Source organism: Lissotriton vulgaris, unplaced genomic scaffold (genome assembly GCF_964263255.1).
Source record: "Lissotriton vulgaris unplaced genomic scaffold, aLisVul1.2 SCAFFOLD_1121, whole genome shotgun sequence".
Classification (NCBI taxonomy): domain Eukaryota; kingdom Metazoa; phylum Chordata; class Amphibia; order Caudata; family Salamandridae; genus Lissotriton; species Lissotriton vulgaris.
Genome location: NW_028252719.1, coordinates 588,431 through 607,790, shown reverse-complemented (window position 1 = coordinate 607,790; position 19,360 = coordinate 588,431). Strand labels below are relative to the sequence as shown.

The 19,360-nt window shown below is 45.8% G+C and overlaps 1 protein-coding gene across 1 annotated transcript in view; it reads left to right on the top strand.

Annotated features, from left to right (window-relative positions):
• The window catches only part of LOC147662064 (CUB and zona pellucida-like domain-containing protein 1), a 168,855-nt gene that overhangs the window by 55,231 nt on the left and 94,264 nt on the right, over positions 1–19,360 (top strand). Inside the window, exon 5 of the mRNA XM_086951139.1 lies at positions 11,455–11,605. Within this exon, the coding sequence (XP_086807265.1) occupies positions 11,455–11,605 (151 nt within the window). The remainder of the gene's footprint in view (positions 1–11,454; positions 11,606–19,360) is intronic.

The following is a 19,360-nucleotide window of genomic DNA, read 5'->3' as shown; positions in this document are numbered from 1 at the left end:
TGCGGCCAAGAACAAAGACGTGTACGAACTTAACAACATTATTCAGTCTAACATTCAAAGCGAGGCAATCACATACAAGTCCGTCGACACTGTTGTGGAACCAGATGAAGCGGTAAATTATACAACATAATTTTTAAATTTACTCGATCTGCCAGGGATGCCAACCCACGTACTGCAATTAAAAATCGGCGTGCCAATTATCATGTTGCGAAATATCAACCAGCCAAAGCTTGGCAACAGCACGTGGCTTGCAGTAAAAAAATTAATGAGCAACGTCGTAGAAGCAACAATCTTCACAGGACCTTTCAAAGATGAAGATGTCCTCATTCCTCGCATTCCTATGATTCTAACGGATATGCCATTTCAATTTAAGAGATTGCAATTCCCAATTTGATTGGCGTTTGCAATCACCATCAACAAAGCTCAGGGCCAATCTTTACAATTGCGTGGTTTACATCTAGACACGGATTGCTTTTCACATGGAAAACTATATGTTGCGTGTTCTGCAGTCAGCAAACCAGACAATCTCGATATCTGCACAGACAATGGAACAGCAAAAAATATTGTATACACACAAGCATAGTGAAATTAAACATATTAGAAACGTGCGCTTCCTCTTTTCTTTCTTTTCCATTTAACCAGACTGAGCCACAGCAACGCCATGCCTGTAAATTTGGAATTGATACAACTACGTATTCCATGGCCCTTTCTGACATGCCAGTAAAACTAAAGAGCCGTTACACATGCGGATCAGAATTTGCGGTTTATGTGTTACAATGTAACTGCAGGCTGTGTTACATAGGTAGCACCAAGCTACAAGTGTATGTAAGCATATTGCAACATCTTCAAACGGTCATAAATTCGGACCCTGCATATCCTGTGGGTCAACACATAAAATAGGAACATAATAACAATCTTAACTGTATCCAATATTTTGTGATCAACACAGTTCCAGTTAGCAAACGAGGCGGTAATTGAGAAAAGAAGCTAAGACAACTAGAAAGCAAATACATAGTTGAGCTTGATACCAAGTACCCTATGGGTCTTAACTTATTCAAAGACTTAGACAATTATCTGTGACATGTAAAACTTCTAAGTACATGTCCTACCTTTTATTTTTCACAGTACCCTGCCCTATCTAGGACTTACCTTAGGGGTAACATGTACGTAATAAAAGAGGGTGTTAAGGCATGGCAAGGGGATTTAAATGCAAGTCGACATGGTAGTATACACAGCACACAAAGGCACTGCACCAGCAGGCCTGAGACATGCTTAAGGAGCTACTTAAGTGGGTGGCACAATCAGTGCTGCAGGCCCACTAGTAGCATTTAATTTACAGGCCCTTAGCACATGTAGTGCACTTTACTAGGGACTTATAAGCAAATTAAATATGCCAGTTGGGCATACAGCAAACAAACCATGTTTAGGGGAGTGAGCACAAGCATTTTAGCAGTTAGCAAACACTGAGTTCTAAGGCCAAGCAAAATTAGGTCAGAAAAAGAGGAAAAGGAAGACAAAATGTTAAGGAGTGACCCTGCAGAAATGGCCATTTCCAACAGCTTCTAATATAAAAACAAATAGGGAGCATTAAGTCATCAAGAGAATCAGTGCAAATCTATGGATTTGTATTGTTCAATTTTGTAATCAAACTTTCAAATATTTAAAGTCATCCTAAAAAGCTCTGTTGCTCAACTAACAACCTGAAACATTATATCATCAATTTTTCATCATATATGAGTAGACCTCAACTACTTGAAATGATAGAGAATAGACAATTGTAGATGGCAACCAACATGTGTTTTCCCTATTAAAGCCCACTATCGGCCGGGATGCCCGCCACCCCTTCCAACACCAATCCCCATGGGAGGAGACAGACACAGTTTTAAACTTTTGGAAGGCGGGGGGGCCTCACGACCCCCCCGGCCGTATTTATTAAAATATGAAACAAAATTTAAAAACTTTAAATTAAAACGTTTTATGTATCATGTACAAATTCAACTTCAATTACATTTGATGAAGACAGGTATTCCGGCTAACCTTAACAAATCTCTAATACAAAGATTTCCTAGCCGAGTCTAACATCATGACAAATGCATTACATTCGAATTTGTACATTCTAACATTAAGGGCCAACGGCAAGGTCTTATCCGGTGTCAGATCCCTATCACCAAATTCCCGCCCTCACTTGTGAGTATAGAAATGTTTGCCTATGCCTCCAAACTACTTAAAGTACACACTAGTTCATGTACAAGTAAACCACAACTTGTTAGTTTACAAAAAACAATTTATGTTTTCAATTTGGTACTCAGTTTATAGAAGAAAAATTCGCAACAAACAGAACTAAGACCACTATCAACCTCATGTCTTAGCCATATAAAAATACAAAACAATTAATACAAATATGCAATAAACCAAACATGTGGTGAACAATTAGAAAAACAGTGACTTATTGACATATACAAACATCACATTAAATACATGGACCACAAAACTTTATACATTTGTGAAACAGGGGCTCTTACAAACATTTAGGAACCTAATCAATTAAATTTCAGGAACATAGCCCATTTCTGCGACAAATAACAATGGCCAACTAGCCAAACAAGGAAAAGGAAGTGCCGACGCGTTTCGAATCCTGATTAACAACTTGCAGAATTCTCATCAGGGCAGTCTGGATCTAGTCCATGGGCACTGTTTAAAATAAGAAACAAAACAAAGTGTTTACTATCTAGCGGGTCCTCTAGCCACTATTCTCAGGACAGTGCGATTACCATACAGTTCGTACCTTGTGTAAATCCTGCCCACAGTCAGTTCTGGATTAGGGGAAAATGTCGTCTAGGCTTGGTGGCCTACGCTGCAACAGAGTAATGGGGTAAATAAGTACTTGCCAGGTACACGGGAAGGGAATGCTTAAAAGCCATTATCACTCAGTTACCTGCGTTATAACTGGAAGCTAAGCCATGTCTTCGCCGAATGGGGTGAAGTTCTTTTATTTTCTGAAACAAGGTGACAGAGTGCGACTTAGTAAACTGCTTGCTCGCTAACATGCTAGTCGCGTGTAGATTTTAGTGCTTAAAATAATCCACTTACTTGGGCACCGATCTGCAGTAACCTCAGTGGGGGTTCTGTTTTTAGGACCGCGTTACTCTACGCAGAGAGCAGTTATTTATCTGTGAGGGTAAGGAGGGCACCGTGTTACCGCACTACTGTTTCGATGCTAAATAGATCAAAAGTTGCAATTTTACAATGTATCCGCATCCGCGCTAGTCGCGTGTGAATTTTACACTCTTTAGAAAAGTCCACTTACTTGGACACCGATTCGCGGTGACTTCAGTGGGGGTTCTGATTTTAGGACCGCATTTTTCAACCAGAGAGCAGTTGAGTAATTATCTGCGAGGGTAAGGAGAGGGGGACACGTTACCGCGTTATTGTGCATGAACATTACAATGTTAACAGTTTGAAAAGTGGCCGCTTCCGTGCTTACCGCAATATGTCTACAAAACCTCCGATCAGTGTACTTGCTCCACAGCGACAACCAAGGGGTATGAGTGTCCCTGGGCGTCGCCGGTCTTGAAACCCAAACCATGTAGTTGGTAAAGGGCCAATCAGATAAACGGCCAGTTAATGATGCATGCTGGGACCTGTAGTGTCAAAGAACCAATCAAGGTTTTTGGGAACCATTGAGGTGCATTATGGGACATGTAGTGTCAGCCAGCCGGCACGGAATGTTTTACGCCCTGTTTATTTCACTGAGGCTATTCAGACCCTTATTTACGCTGTCAAACTTTAGGATTAAATACGCCTCCTTGCGCAACAGCATTGTATCCACATCCTGGAAATGGCCATTCTGAGACTGACTTCAAATGGACCACATTGGCATGGATCGACCCTAAACATTTGACACTACAGGTCCCAGCATGCATCATTAACTGGCCGTTTATCTGATTGGCCCTTTACCAACTACATGGTTTGGGTTTCAAGACCGGCGACGCCCAGGGACACTCATACCCCTTGGTTGTCGCTGTGGAGCAAGTACACTGATCGGAGGTTTTGTAGACATATTGCGGTAAGCACGGAAGCGGCCACTTTTCAAACTGTTAACATTGTAATGTTCATGCACAATAACGCGGTAACGTGTCCCCCTCTCCTTACCCTCGCAGATAATTACTCAACTGCTCTCTGGTTGAAAAATGCGGTCCTAAAATCAGAACCCCCACTGAAGTCACCGCGAATCGGTGTCCAAGTAAGTGGACTTTTCTAAAGAGTGTAAAATTCACACGCGACTAGCGCGGATGCGGATACATTGTAAAATTGCAACTTTTGATCTATTTAGCATCGAAACAGTAGTGCGGTAACACGGTGCCCTCCTTACCCTCACAGATAAATAACTGCTCTCTGCGTGGAGTAACGCGGTCCTAAAAACAGAACCCCCACTGAGGTTACTGCAGATCGGTGCCCAAGTAAGTGGATTCTTTTAAGCACTAAAATCTACACGCGACTAGCATGTTAGCGAGCAAGCAGTTTACTAAGTCGCACTCTGTCACCTTGTTTCAGAAAATAAAAGAACTTCACCCCATTCGGCGAAGACATGGCTTAGCTTCCAGTTATAACGCAGGTAACTGAGTGATAATGGCTTTTAAGCATTCCCTTCCCGTGTACCTGGCAAGTACTTATTTACCCCATTACTCTGTTGCAGCGTAGGCCACCAAGCCTAAACGACATTTTCCCCTAATCCAGAACTGACTGTGGGCAGGATTTACACAAGGTACGAACTGTATGGTAATCGCACTGTCCTGAGAATAGTGGCTAGAGGACCCGCTAGATAGTAAACACTTTGTTTTGTTTCTTATTTTAAACAGTGCCCATGGACTAGATCCAGACTGCCCTGATGAGAATTCTGCAAGTTGTTAATCAGGATTCGAAACGCGTCGGCACTTCCTTTTCCTTGTTTGGCTAGTTGGCCATTGTTATTTGTCGCAGAAATGGGCTATGTTCCTGAAATTTAATTGATTAGCTCCTGTTCAGGTCTTGGGAGTTTAACTGTTGAAAACGTTCTTTTCCATTCTCTCCCCGGGTTCCTAAATGTTTGTAAGAGCCCCTGTTTCACAAATGTATAAAGTTTTGTGGTCCATGTATTTAATGTGATGTTTGTATATGTCAATAAGTCACTGTTTTTCTAATTGTTCACCACATGTTTGGTTTATTGCATATTTGTATTAATTGTTTTGTATTTTTATATGGCTAAGACATGAGGTTGATAGTGGTCTTAGTTCTGTTTGTTGCGAATTTTTCTTCTATAAACTGAGTACCAAATTGAAAACATAAATTGTTTTTTGTAAACTAACAAGTTGTGGTTTACTTGTACATGAACTAGTGTGTACTTTAAGTAGTTTAGAGGCATAGGCAAACATTTCTATTTTCATATTGTGAGGCCCTGCCTACCCTCCTTCCCCTTGGGCCCAGCCACCCTTGTGGTTCTGCTCACTTGTGAGTGGCGCATGCGCACAGGACTTTACCCTCACAGCCAACTGTAACTTCCCTTGTCGTGTGGGCCCCCTTTCACTCGACGCCATCTAAAGGTCGTCCGAGTTCCCGTGCGAGGTATCCGTAAGAAGGACAGCGTGGACTCCCCCCCCTTTCCCTGCACTCTCTTCCGCCGGAGCGGATATCCGGCCCCCGGGAAATTCTGGGGAGGGGCATATAGCCGTCTCCCCCTGGGAGGGGCCTATGGCCGTCTCCCCCTGGGCGACCCATCCGTAATGGGTGCAGCCCCCCGTGGGAGGTGCCAATGGCTGCCTCCCCCCGGGCGCTCCCATCCATAGTGGGTGGTGCCCCCCATAGGGACCTTGAAATCACTGCTCACCGATCATGACCTTACTGCCACAGGCCAGATAGTTGACCGACTATCTGGCCCCCCACACCTCCTATAGGTCATGTCTCCTCAAACCCACTAGCCAAGCTATCATGTCTCCTATCAGTAAGTCATTACCCACCCTGGACAGGTGTACCCCATCCTCAGAATAACAGTGATCGCCCCAGATGCACCCATGAGATATGCTTTGGAGATGAGCAGAGCGAAACAATTTCTCCATTTTATTGTTGACCCTCTTTACCGAGTGGTTCAACGCTGTTGTGGACAAACCACCCCGCCATACCCTCCTGGGAATCATGTGAGACCAGGCAATCGTACATCCCGGGAGCCTTTTTGCTAACCAGCTAACTACAGAAAGTATGTGCTCAATTAAAGCTCGTCTGCCCAGTCTTACCAAGTCTTTGCCCCCAATGTGCACTATGACTACAGATGGCGGTGACCTGTGCCGCCCTAATAATTCCTCCACAAAACTTTGCAGTCGGTCAATACACAGGCCGCCCTTCCCATGGAATGACGCCCTGAACCCATATTCCTCAGATGTGTGGATCGCATCACCTGTCTTGAATATGTCCCCGGCATGCCTCACATATGAGTGGCCCACGACCCAGACCACCCGTCTTCCATTCCGTAATTCTGATGCGGTGGTTAGTTGATACTGGGCCGGTCCCAATTTCCGCCCTGCGTCACAGGCTCGTGAAACTGTAATCCAAACAAAAGACAACAAGCGTGAGTGCACTTCATCAGTAATTTACAACATGTGCAGTTGCACGTACCTCTTGAAACAATTCGAAGACCAACGGCCTAACTGCTTCACCTCGTCTGCCTGCAGACCTAGAGCCGTAGCTTCTGTAGCGGCCCCTATCCTGAATGAATGAGTCCCAAAATCACTCGGGTTCAAGCCTGCTGCTGCAATCGTAATTGCCAGCACCCTCTGAAACTGAAACCTTGTCAATGGGGTGCCGTCCGTATGTCGCAGCAAGCCCCCCCCCCCACGTTGTCAACCTTTGTTTTAGGTAGGCCTCAACATGCCTCACTGGACAACCGGGACTACCTGGAGCGCGCTGCAACACAACACTATTCCCCTGGGCCTCCTGGTCCGTCTTTGACCTGGCTATCGAGATCACCAGAGAATCCCCCCTTACTTGGATGTGATCCCTGAGCAGACCTCCTTCCGTATCTCTCTTATTAGCCGCCACTAGCTCGCTCACCCGCAGGGCCCCATAGAACGCCATTGCGAACGCTGCCCGGAATAGTATTACCTCGCTAGGCGAGGAGCATGTCTCTTCTAGTTTAGCCAGCAAGGTGGTCAACTTATCAAATCCTATCGGGTGCCTGTTATCCTTTCTGCATCCTTCTAAGCACCGCCAGCCGCGCAGAGCCTTCCTGACTAGAAAGGAGTCCGTCGGGTCCCTGATCCTATGGAGCTGTGCCATAAATGATATGGCGGCCTTATACCAAATAGCGGTCGCCGCCGACCGGCCTTCTCCATGAAGTGCCACCAAAAATTGGACAAAGGACTCCTCCTGCCCCCATCTATGCTCCCCTGCTGGACCCAAAAAGGCGCAGTACGAGCGGAACGCCCCTTCATAAGCTTTCCTTGTCCTGGGCGCTAAACTGGCTGCCACAAGGTTTTGTAGTCCGGGGCACCGATTTGCCATAGTGCTTCGGGAAATGGTGCCGCCACTAGCTCCGCTGAGGGTAAACAATCCCTGAAAACCTGCATTTTGAAACGAGATAGCGCATCAGCTGCATTATTCAGTACCCCCCGGCACATGTTTTGCCCTGAACTGTACGTTTAATCTCAAGCATCGTAACACAATTTCTTTCAACAATCGCAACATCCATTTGCAGCGTGCTGCCTGCTGATTAATGCACTCAACCACAGTCATGTTATCGGACCAAAATACCACCGAGCGGTCTCTGAAATCCTCCGGCCATGCCGACAGAGCCACCCAGATGGGGAAGAGTTCTAGAAAGCCAATGTTACTAGTCAAGCCGTTTGTTTGCCACCATGCCGGCCATCTTTGTGCCGACCAACGGTTTCCAAGGATTGCACCAAACCCCACGCTGCCCGCCGAGTCGGTCCATAAGCCGAGTTCTGCTGATGAGGCTGGGGGTTTGTTCCAGACCACTCGGCCGTTGAAGTCCGCCAGGAATGCCAGCCAAATGAGCATGTCCTGGCGAACCTCCGCCGACAGTCTCGTGCGGTAGTGCCCTTCCCTGAGGCCTACTGGGCAATGGATCGAGAGAAAGGGCAAGCCATCGGTATCACCCTTAATGCAAAGTTAAGCTGACCCACTGTCTGCTGTAATTGGTGCAATGTCACTTTCTCGGTCCGGAGACACTGCAACAAGGAAGCCCTGAATTTGGCGATCTTCTCCGCCGGCAGGTGGAAGCACCCCTCCACGGAGTCTAGTTCTATGCCCAAAAACTCCAGGGAGGTAGTCGGCCCCACTGTCTTACCTGGCGCCAATGGAACCCCGAAACCCCGCATGAGCACGCAGAAGTCCTGCAATGCCAGTGCACAGTCCCGAGTGCCCGCTGGGTCGAGAAAGAGGAAATCATCAAGATAATGCATCACATGTTGGTGCCCTGTGGCCTTTGCGAACACCCACTCCAGAAATGAGCTAAACATTTCAAAATAGGCACACGAAATTGAACAACCCATTGGCATGCACATATCCATGTAGTATTTCCCCTGAAACGTAAAACCCAACAAGCGCTGATCTTGGGGATGCACCGGAAGCAACCTGAATGCAGATTCAATGTCTGACTTTGCTAACAATGCACCGGGGCCTAAGCGATTCAACAGCACCACTGCGTCATCGAAAGATGCATACTTTACACTGCAAATCTCCGGGTCGATCGCCTCATTGAAAGAAGCCCCCTTTGGTGCCGACAAATTATGAATGAGCCTGTACTCCCCCGAGTCCCTTTTTGGCACCACCCCTAATGGGGAGCATACAAAATCAGCCGTTGGTGGGTCACAAAAAGGCCCTGCCACTCGCCCCATGCTAACCTCCTTGGCGATCTTTTTGGCGGCAACCGCCGGGTTGTGCTGAATGGACAGTTAGTTCTTACAGGAGGCGGTCCCTTGAAAATCACCCGCCGGGATCCTGAAGCCATATGAGAAGCCATCTCGCAGAATCCCGGCGGACGCATGATCAGGGTATCTGTTCAGCCAAGGGGTCAAAGCCAAGATATCTATGGGAGAAGATGTGGACTTCCGGGGCACCGTATCAATCCTGCTTGGTACCCCCTTTGCCTCCGGTGCCATTGGCCCTGGCCGGCAGCTAGTTTCAGGGTGTGAGGTGTTACCACAACCGGAGCACGCGTGCCTGAACTTGCACGTTCCTTGCGGCCTGCTGCACGTTCCCTTATTGAAACCCCAACACACCCCTCGCTTATTTCCGTTCCCGCCTGATCTAGGCTGAGACTCCCCCCCGTAGTTCTGAGGAAAGGGCTGTGACTGCCTCTGTGGAAATGCCCTGGAGCCATTCGTGCTTGACCCCGAACCCCCCGCTGCTCCTGGCAAGAGCTGCGCATGCCATGATACCGTATCCAAACAATCCCAAGTCAATGCTTCGTTGAACTCTTTTGCTTTTCTAAAAGCCACATCATACCCTTTCCACTCCATACTTCTCATGGAAGTTCGTGATCCTGCTCTGATAACAAGCCAAGTCACTCAACAGTTCTGGTGTACGTTCAGTGATAATCGCCACAAAGATAGAAAAGGCCCTGATCCAGTTCATCATCGACTCCTCGACCCTGAATTCCGCCATTTTTGCCCGCCATACACTGGGGTGCCATAAATCTTTCTGGGTCTTGGCATATTCTAACTCTCGATGATCAGTCAACAGTGAAAACATATTAATGTATTTTTTGGCCCACACCATCTCTTTAGTAACCATGGGAACATGTTGCGCCAAGCTTTCCCGCCTTGAGGGTACCGCGCCCTCCACCATCAGCGGTAGCGATCTCTTACCGGCTCCCGCCGCACTTCCAGCCGTGTCCGTCACCTTATCCTGGTTATCTGCCGGGACCACCTTCGCCACCTGTGGGGAAATAGAAGGCACATTCGCTGCCCCAGCATCCCTTGTCTGCCGTAACTGTTCAATAATCAGTCTAGCTTCCTCGGCCAGGTCTTCCACAGCCGCGGATCCCCCCACTCCCTTTTTCAACCAGGGTAACACAGCCGCTAAAATGCCTCCTGAAGCGCTAATTCAGGAGACATTTGATCGTCCTCCAGCGGTGTGATAACCACAGGGATTGGCAAACCCCCATCCGGTGTGGGTACCGGGCTGGCCGCTGGCGCAACTGGGATCGGTGGTACCTCCATCGGGACTGGGCCCTCGCTAGGACCCGCTTTCACCCTCCTCATTTTTCCCCGGGGTAACGTTTGGCAAAGCCAGCCCCATAACTCTCTTAGGTCGCCCTGAGGGGTCAGCTTGAGCCTCAACTTGTTTCCTGAGGGTCGCTAAGCCGCAACCAATCTGGTCTACTTTACCGAACTTTCGGTCCATCGCCGAAACCTGGTTCACCAATGTACGCAGCATACGTTCCATCTCGGACCACTTTCCAGACTTCTTGACAGGCATGTCCGCGTTCAACGTTAGCTCAGCCTGTCTTCCTGAAGTGACTCGAACTCCAGCTACGCCTTGATGACTGAAACAGAAAAAACAACGATTACAAGTTAAAAAAACTGCAGCTTGTTCCCTTGAGGGCTCACGAGCGACGAGTGGTGCAGCTTTCAGAGCGCAGGAACAAGAAGACGCTTCCTTGGATTCCCGCGCCTTTTATCCAGCAGCGGGAAGGCGGGGCCGCGCCCCCATCATGCCCATCGGTACACGGACTTCCGGGCGGGTGTTTAGGACAACCCTTTTTGGGCGGTAGGGGCGTGCTCCAGCCACGCCGCTATGGGCATACCGGCCGGGACACGCCCCTCGCCCGCAACGGTTTCCCGGGGGATCGGGGCACCCATCCATACGTTCGGGGTGACCGAGTGGTCTCCCCTTTCCATTTATAATGGTTGTAAATTTGAAGAAAAATGCATGTTCAATTAGATATACACCTAGCATTTTGAAAGAAAAATTTAAGTACTTACAACAAAATACAAATAATATTAAAATCACTGTTCGTAGCTCTACACACCACATATCACAAATTCCTACTATTGATTAATTTACAGAAAATTTTACAGCGCATTCACTATTTACTCCTACACAGTGGTGAGTATATTTGTTAGGGACACCCTTAACATAATTCAACATTAGACACCTTCAAAGGCAAAATCGCCTACGTTCACACCTTGCTTAATTTTAAAGGTCAAATAGTCCTATTTATAACAAATTATTCATAATAAACTCATTCAGTATGCATAATTGATGGTTAAGCAATCTTTCAGGTAATAAAACTGATAGTAGATGGTCCTAATGTTGGTAGCGACATAGGTAAACGTTTTTCTTAACTTGCTACAATTTTTGCGAGTATACGTGCAGTTTTTTCTTAATAAACAAAATCAATTATTCCTCCTCCTTGTCTTCATATTAATTTGTTATTACACGTGTCCTTTCATCCTCTAGGCAACTCCTCTTGTGGTGGTATCTTGTCTCAGTCGTATGGGACGTTCACCAGCCCCGGTTACCCATATTCTTACCCAAACAATGCTCAGTGCTTGTGGAAGCTCATTGCGCAAAACAACTCATGCATTCAAGTCACGTTCTCCGGAGCACGGTAGGTAATATAGGATAGGCTTGTAATATTTTTCATTTTTTGCTTAATGACATTCTGCTTTTATTGGCAGTCAAATATAACCCTTGATTCTTGTGTCATTTATTCCATCAAATTATTCACTCAGTTTGCTAATCTAATGCTTTTCTTTTATAAGTATTCTTGTATATTGTACCTATGTTTCTAACTGCTTCAATAAAGCTCTTTAAACTCTGAATATAACCCTTGACATTTTTAGAACACAGCTCATACATGCTTAAGATTTAGGGCCTGATTGTGAATTTCACGGATAGTACTTCATCACTCAGGCTGAATGAGGACATTTCCTTTACTAACCTGATGGACTACTGCTCGTCTGGCCCTGCAGTGTTCTCTGTACATTCAAAGTAACCACTGTCACAGCGGTTCCTTTCAATGTCCATATGTTTGGTGGACATTTGCTGACCTATTTGATGGCTGTTCACTCATTTCTTTAATTGTTTTTGTTTTTCAGAAACAAAATCTCAAAGCAGGAGTTTGTTCTAGAAAAACATAAAACGAATGACTCCCTCACCGTGGGAGTTCCCTCCCAGGGTGTGGGGGCATTGTTGTTTCTTCTGTACCTCACTGTCAGGTTTTTCCCTGCATGAACAGAGAAAAAAAATAACCTTACACCGTCCTCCCTAAACAAGTTATGTCCATCCTACGGAGAAAGTGTTCTATTGATGGAGCCAAAGGGGGCTCCGACAGAAATGATAAGGTTTGGCCATCTCTAAATGAAAGCCTTTGGCAGCCAGAATACTCTGCAACGTTTGTGATGAAGTACCTTGTCCATCAAACTTAAACTAAATTGGGCCCTCAGCACTGACACTTATGATCACAACACGGAAGTGAACTAAAAACAAAACGGTGGTATTAATGCACCCAATGTCTAATGTTCAGTGTATCTCATGTATATTTAAGTGTTTGACTTAGTAAGAAACTATTTTAGTGAGAAAGAAAACATCAACGGTGAAAAGAATCCTACTGTACAAATTGTTTTTGTAAACAATATATGTAGTGCTTATTTTGTAAAAATTATCTTAATAATACTAAATATTAAATGCCAGTGCTTAAAATTGTTATTAGCAAGGCGCAGTTCATACCTTTGTGAGTTCCACTCACTTCAACCTGCCAGTGTTCACTGTCTGCTAACAGCATGTGTGGTGGTGGAACTGGTGAATCAACCATCAACCACAGAATGCTTGTCAAAACTACTCACAACTGGTAGGGTCTATACAGAGCAAAACATTTTATGCAGGTTATTGTTGATTTACTTTGATACGAAGTGGTGATGCAAGAATAAATGCCTAGAAAGGTTGATCAGATAGGTATTGTGGGGCCCACTGGGTATATGCCGTTCATTCGCTTGGACTAAGGGTATGGTAAATCAAGCTTACTGGCTAAGTAAAGGTCCTGCTTCCACAGTTAAACTACCACGCAGTCATGGATGTTCCCATTCCAGGGCACTATATGCACATTAATGACTGGAATAAAATATTATTTATCTCAATATTCCCATCCTCAAATCCCATTAGATGTCCACCATTGAATACGTCCTGAGGGTCTTGAGGAAAATCAGAAAATGAGGTGATAGTTACATCTGCCAGAGATCCCGAACCCTGGGCAGATTGTGGGTTCTGGTTATCTGAAAAGCATATCAAAGCTATGTACTTGAGTCTTCCTTCTATGACTAAAAATCATGTGACAGGACATTTAATTTAATCTATAAATCAATGGCTTGCCATTGCACCTAACCTATCTGCTGAAGTATGCATACACCAGCACGTCATTATGGTATGAACATACTGGAAAAAACTCTTTGGGGCATATTATCAAGGGGGTTTATCTCTGCTTTTTTGGCTTTAAAAGCCAAGAAAGCGGAGGTAAAATTATCTCCCTATTACCAAGCTGTCGCTAACACCAGTTAGTGACAGCTAAAAGGAGATAGCGACCATCTTGGGCCCCGGTTTGCATGTCAGTGATATTTATCACTAATGACATGCAAAGTGGGCGTGCCAAGATGTTAGAGACTGGAAACAGTCCCTAACATCGCTATCTCCTATTACCAACTTTTGGAGATATTCGCGCTAAGCGCGAATATCTCCAAAAGCTAACACCTGCCCTGAGCAGTTCTTAGCCATGTTATCCAATGGGAGGTGGATAACATGGCTAAGAGCATTTGCTCGATAATGCATGAATATCGCTGACTTTTCAGCGGTATTCCTGCATTGCGGCCGTTTTTTATCGCATTTGCGATAAACCTTGCTAATAGCAAGGTTTATCTGCGATAAAAATCGATGTGCGGCGATAATTTTTGTCTCTAAACAAGTTAGAGACAAAAATTATCGCTAGTTGTTGGTAATATGCCCCTCTATCTTTAGTCTGTGCAAAGAAGGAGAAATGCTGGGCTGCAGTGGTGCTGGAGCTATGGGTGCTGGAGGTGCTGTGGCATCCTCTGAGATCACACAGAAGAATGGCAAGAAAGCAGGACAATGCACAACATCTCAATTCACACATAACCTGTTGCCCCGCGTTATGAAACATAAACTGGAAAGAGTGTATTCAAACAAGGTTCTACAAATTCTTTTATATTATGCAGGTCAATGGTTATGATTATCTAAGATAAAGGGCCAGATGTACTAAGCATTTTTTCAGTCGCAAACGGCCTGATTCTGAAGATGAAAAATGTGATTTAGTAACTTGTTACCGAATCGCCATTTATGATTTAGTATTTGGAAGGGGCGTGCTTTGCACATGCATCCCTAAGACTGAATCGGTATGGTACGTACAGGGCCGAACTGGCCTTAGCAGGCACCGGGCGTTTTCCTGGAGGCCGGAAGGGTGGGGGACGTTTTTGATACAGGGGGGCGGGTTTTGCAGCAGTGCTGCAATATCGTCCCCCTGTACCAAAAGCAGCAGCAGTGTTTCCCACCAGTAATATTGACCGCCCAACGCACTCACAGCCGGTACGACTTAACTGCCAGGGCTGGTTTGCCTTCTCAGTCCAGCTCTGTTTGAGAATATTGATAACATACGTTTTAAGTACAGGAAGTGAACCACTGCCTGTGCTTACAAGATGCTACTTCAAAGTTTATTGTTTTTCTATGCAAACGCAGCCCGTTTTCCCATTGGGAAAACAAGCTGCATTTAACAAAAAAAATTGCTTCATTTAAAAGTAAAAAGGTAAGTGTGCCAACAAGGGATTTGTTTGTGAGATTAATTTTCGTTATTCAAGTTATTTCATTTGTAGCAAACTTTCATTATATGTTTGCAAAAAAATATTTAAAATTTCCTTTGGCAATAGAGAAACTCTTATAGTTTTAGGTTTACTTTAATATGAAAACGTCAGCTTTAGTCAGAAGAATATGTACAACAAATTAGTCAAATGATAATAATATTTCTAAACACGGGTGAATAGTAGAAGAATGCATTTTATCGTATTGAAAAATAGAGGGGTACTGAAATTTGTCAAGCTCACAGTGTAACAGGAAATTGTATGTTTTTATTTCTTATTTAATGTTTTTTTTTTAAAGACCTTTATTGTACCTTATTACCATAACACAGCATTTGGCCTACAACCCGCTGCTAGGGCCGGCCGCAAAGCAATTCCAAGTCCATACATCAATCAACTGTGCAGAGTTAATGGTGGATACCAACGGCGCGATGTTACAACAAGTCAACATTAGGAACCTGAGTCTTGCATTATCATCATATAGTTACAATCAGTCTTATTTTTAGGCATAAAACAGTAACAACTAAGTACTTCAACATCCCCCCTCCCCAATAACCCAGGGATCCAATCAGGTCATCAGTCCATAATGCAGAAAAGAAACAAAACTAAAAGACAGAAGTCATTCAAGGCCAGCAGGATATATCACAGCATTTGTCAAGGCAGTGGACAAACTATGCGCATTGCTGAAGAGTTCTCCAGTGTAAGAAGACGTACCACAGGCATCCGAAGGTGGTGCTAAGAATTTTACAAACGCCAACCCAATAATGGATACCTGTATGATGAGGAGAGGTACCTCAGTATCAGAAACACAACTCGACAGTGGACATCCAGTCAGGCAAAACCGAGCAGGAAACCATTCCAGTCACCAGACCCATACATCATATTCCACTTCAATCATCATCAAGCTTAGACAAAATATATTTGGTGTAGGGGCCCCAAACATCACGCAGGCGTGAGACGGCAGGCAGTTCTTCATAATAACAAGTCAGCTGATCTCGACAATATGCCATGTCCTGCAACCATACTTTGACATCTGGCGCTCGTCTCCCACCCCAACAAATAGCCACTCTAACTTAGCAATCTGCAGTGCCAACACTACCAATCGTCTCATTCCGGCTGGTACTCCAGAGGCCATACCCAGCAAACATAAGCGCATGTCAGTAGCAATTGTAAGTGACGTCATTTCAGATAGTGCCGCCGTTACAGCCACCCAGAACGCATGCACACGGACACAACCCCAGGCCAAGTGGATAAAGTCAGCACCCTCCAATCCGCACCGTGCACAAACAGACGATTCACGGAGACCATACTTCACCAATTGTGCAGGCGTGTAATACCATTGGTGTAAGAACTTATAGTGGATGAGACGAAAATTTCCATTAGCTGCAAAACCACCAGTCGCAGAACAGCACTCTGACCATTCATCATCAGTCAATGGATCAGGTAAACACGCATCCCATTGTGCTTTAGCAACCATACCGCCTCCTCCCTCATCCTCCTGTGACGCTCGGTACAAGCGCAAGATCAATTTCACCCGATTGGTCATTGTATATAGCAACTGCAAGGCACCCAACACAGGCGGCTCATCCGGGACAGTGGGATATAGAGCGCTTATCGCAGCTCGCAGCCTGACATAAATGAACATGGCCATTGTTGTATTAGACACTTGTTCCAATACGTTCTGCAACTGTAGAAACCGAGCACTCGGAAAGACATCACCCATAGTGCATATCCCAGCATCCTGCAACAACTGTGAAGCTCCCATTTCACTTGAAACTGATATATCTGCATGATACAGCAACAGCATACCCGGGGCGTATAGCGGCAGTCTATTCGAACGCTTGCCTAAGTCCCCCCAAGCCTTAGACGTACACTGTACCGTGTCCACTTCACCCCTGTCAAACACCGAATACGGATTCATGATCATCGCCTTTAGGGGCATCGGAATAATTGCGCTCGCCTCCAGTGCTACCTGCGGCGTATATGGTGGCGCCGAAAGCCAGTAAGCAGCAAAATGTGCCTGAGCGCATAGATAACATAGTCGCATGTCCGGCACGGCAAAGCCTCCCAGCTCATAAGGCTTAGTTAGTATGTCCCACTTTACACGTGGCTTCTTCCCTGCCCAGGCCAATGTAATTAACAATGATTGAAGCTGCGCAAAAAAATGAGACGTCAGGGCAATAGGCACATTAACAAAATAGTACAAAAATTTAGGAAGGACCACCATTTTGATCAGAGAAACCCGATCAGCAAATTTGAGCGGCAGCCGAATCCAGCGCGTTACCTGATCTTCCAATTTTGAAATAGCCACTCCATAGTTAGCTCTAATTATCTCTTGGGAGTCCCTGTGCACCCAGATCCTCAGATAACGAACAGGTTCCGTCGCCCATGCCAACGGAAATTCCAATGGGATTTATCCCAATTTATGGATAAGCCTGAGAAACGCCCAAACCTAATAAATTCCCGAAGTATTCCTTCCAAATTTTTAGCAGGCTCCCTCACGTACAGAACCATATTGTCGGTGTACATAGATACCGCTAGAGACCTGAGAGGGAAACGTAATGCCGTGTCTGCATACCTCTGTCTCAAAATGCATGCCAGAGGTTCCAATAGTATAGCAAACAGTAATGGTGATAGGGGGCAACCCTGCCTAGTTCCCCTCCTTACAGCCAATGGAGACTTCACATGGCCGTTAACCCACACCCGCGCCATCGGTTGTGTGTACAGCAAAGTAATTAAGGACGTAAAGAAAAACTGCACTCTCATGCGAGGCAGCACTGTGATCATATATCGACAGGCAACGGAGTCAAACGCTTTCGCAGCGTCTACGAAACCGGACTGGTCCGGCAGCACCATATCCGGCAATACAAGGCGCAGTCGTGTCGCCAATACCTTGGCAATAATCTTAACGTCCATGTTCATCAAGGACAGAGGCCGATATGATTCGCATTGATTCAAAGGCTTGCCCGGTTTCGGCAGAGCCACCAGTAATGCCTCCCTCATTGTTGCTGGCAATTGTCCCTGCTCTAAGGCCTCCTCCAGGACCATCGCCAAATGAGGCAGTAGCAAATCGACATACTCCTTATACAATTCAGATGGTAAGCCATCAGTTCCAGCAGCCTTACCGTTTGGCAGAGCTGCGATGGCGTCCCGAAACTCCCCCTCTGTAATGTGGTGCATTAAGAAATCTTGTTGTCCCTTCGAAAGCCCGACCAACGCTATGTTTTCCAGATATTGCGCTTTCTCTTCCTCCCCTGCCGTCTGCCTATATCCATACATCTGCTCGTAATATTGCACAAAGCAATCCAGTACGCCAGTCGCACTCGTCACAGTGATATACCCATTCCTAATCTCCTGTACGCCACAGTGCCTAGCCCATGGCTCCTTAATTCTGTCCGCCAATCCGCGGCCCGGGCGCCCTCCCTCACCATAATACCGTGCCCTTGTACGTTTGGACAAAAACTTAATCTCTTGCCCTGCCAGGTCGTTATACTCAGTGACTTTCATTCGGATGTTAGCCAGTAGAGAGTTAGCCGGCTGTCGCTCATGTTGTCGCTCGAGTCACAACAATTCACGCTCTAGCTTGACCATGGAATCCCTCAGCGTTTTGAGCACTCCCGCCTGCTTTCCTATACACGCTCCTCGTACCGTCACCTTAAAGGCTTCCCATACCGTTCCCATGGTATCAACAGAGCCAACGTTTTTGTCAAAAAATTCTTCAATAACTGTCCGCAGCTCCTCATGCATCACTTGGTCCTTTAAAACACCAGTCGGTAGACGCCACGTAAAGGGAGCAGGTGCATGCGATGGCAACCACACTTCCATAAACACAGGAGCGTGATTCGACAGCGTTCTAGGCAAATGGCACACTTTCATCACCCAGCCGCTAACATCCCGTGTTACCAACCAATAATCCAGCCGCGACCATGTATCATGTGCCGACGTGTAACAAGTACCTTCTCTCACTCCCGGATGCCCCAATCGCCACACATCCACCAATCCAAGCCCATTCATTCCATCACGCACCGCTTCAGCTGCTTTTCTGTGCGTGTAGGGCTGATCATCTTTCCTGTCCAACGCTGTATCTAATGTCACATTCAGATCCCCACCACAAACTATTGCTGAGGGTGGCAAAGCATACACCTTGTTCCATAGATTGACATAAAATTCAGGGTCATCAATATTTGGACCATATAAATTGATCATTGTGACTAGCGTACCACACAATTTCCCATGTAAAATAATATATCTACCCTCTTTGTCAACATCCTCGTGCAGTGAAACAAATGGTACATTTTTTTTAATTAGAATCATTACCCCTCGGGCATATAAGGAGTAGTTTGACGCTAATCTAGTACCCGCCCATTGCCTAGCTACTGTCTATGCCGCCCGCCCTTTGAGGTGTGTCTCCTGAAGAAAGACCACCTGCACTCCCTGTCTGTTTAAAAAAGCCACTACCTGCCTTGTCTTTAGCGGACGATTCTGTTCCCTTACATTCCATGTGA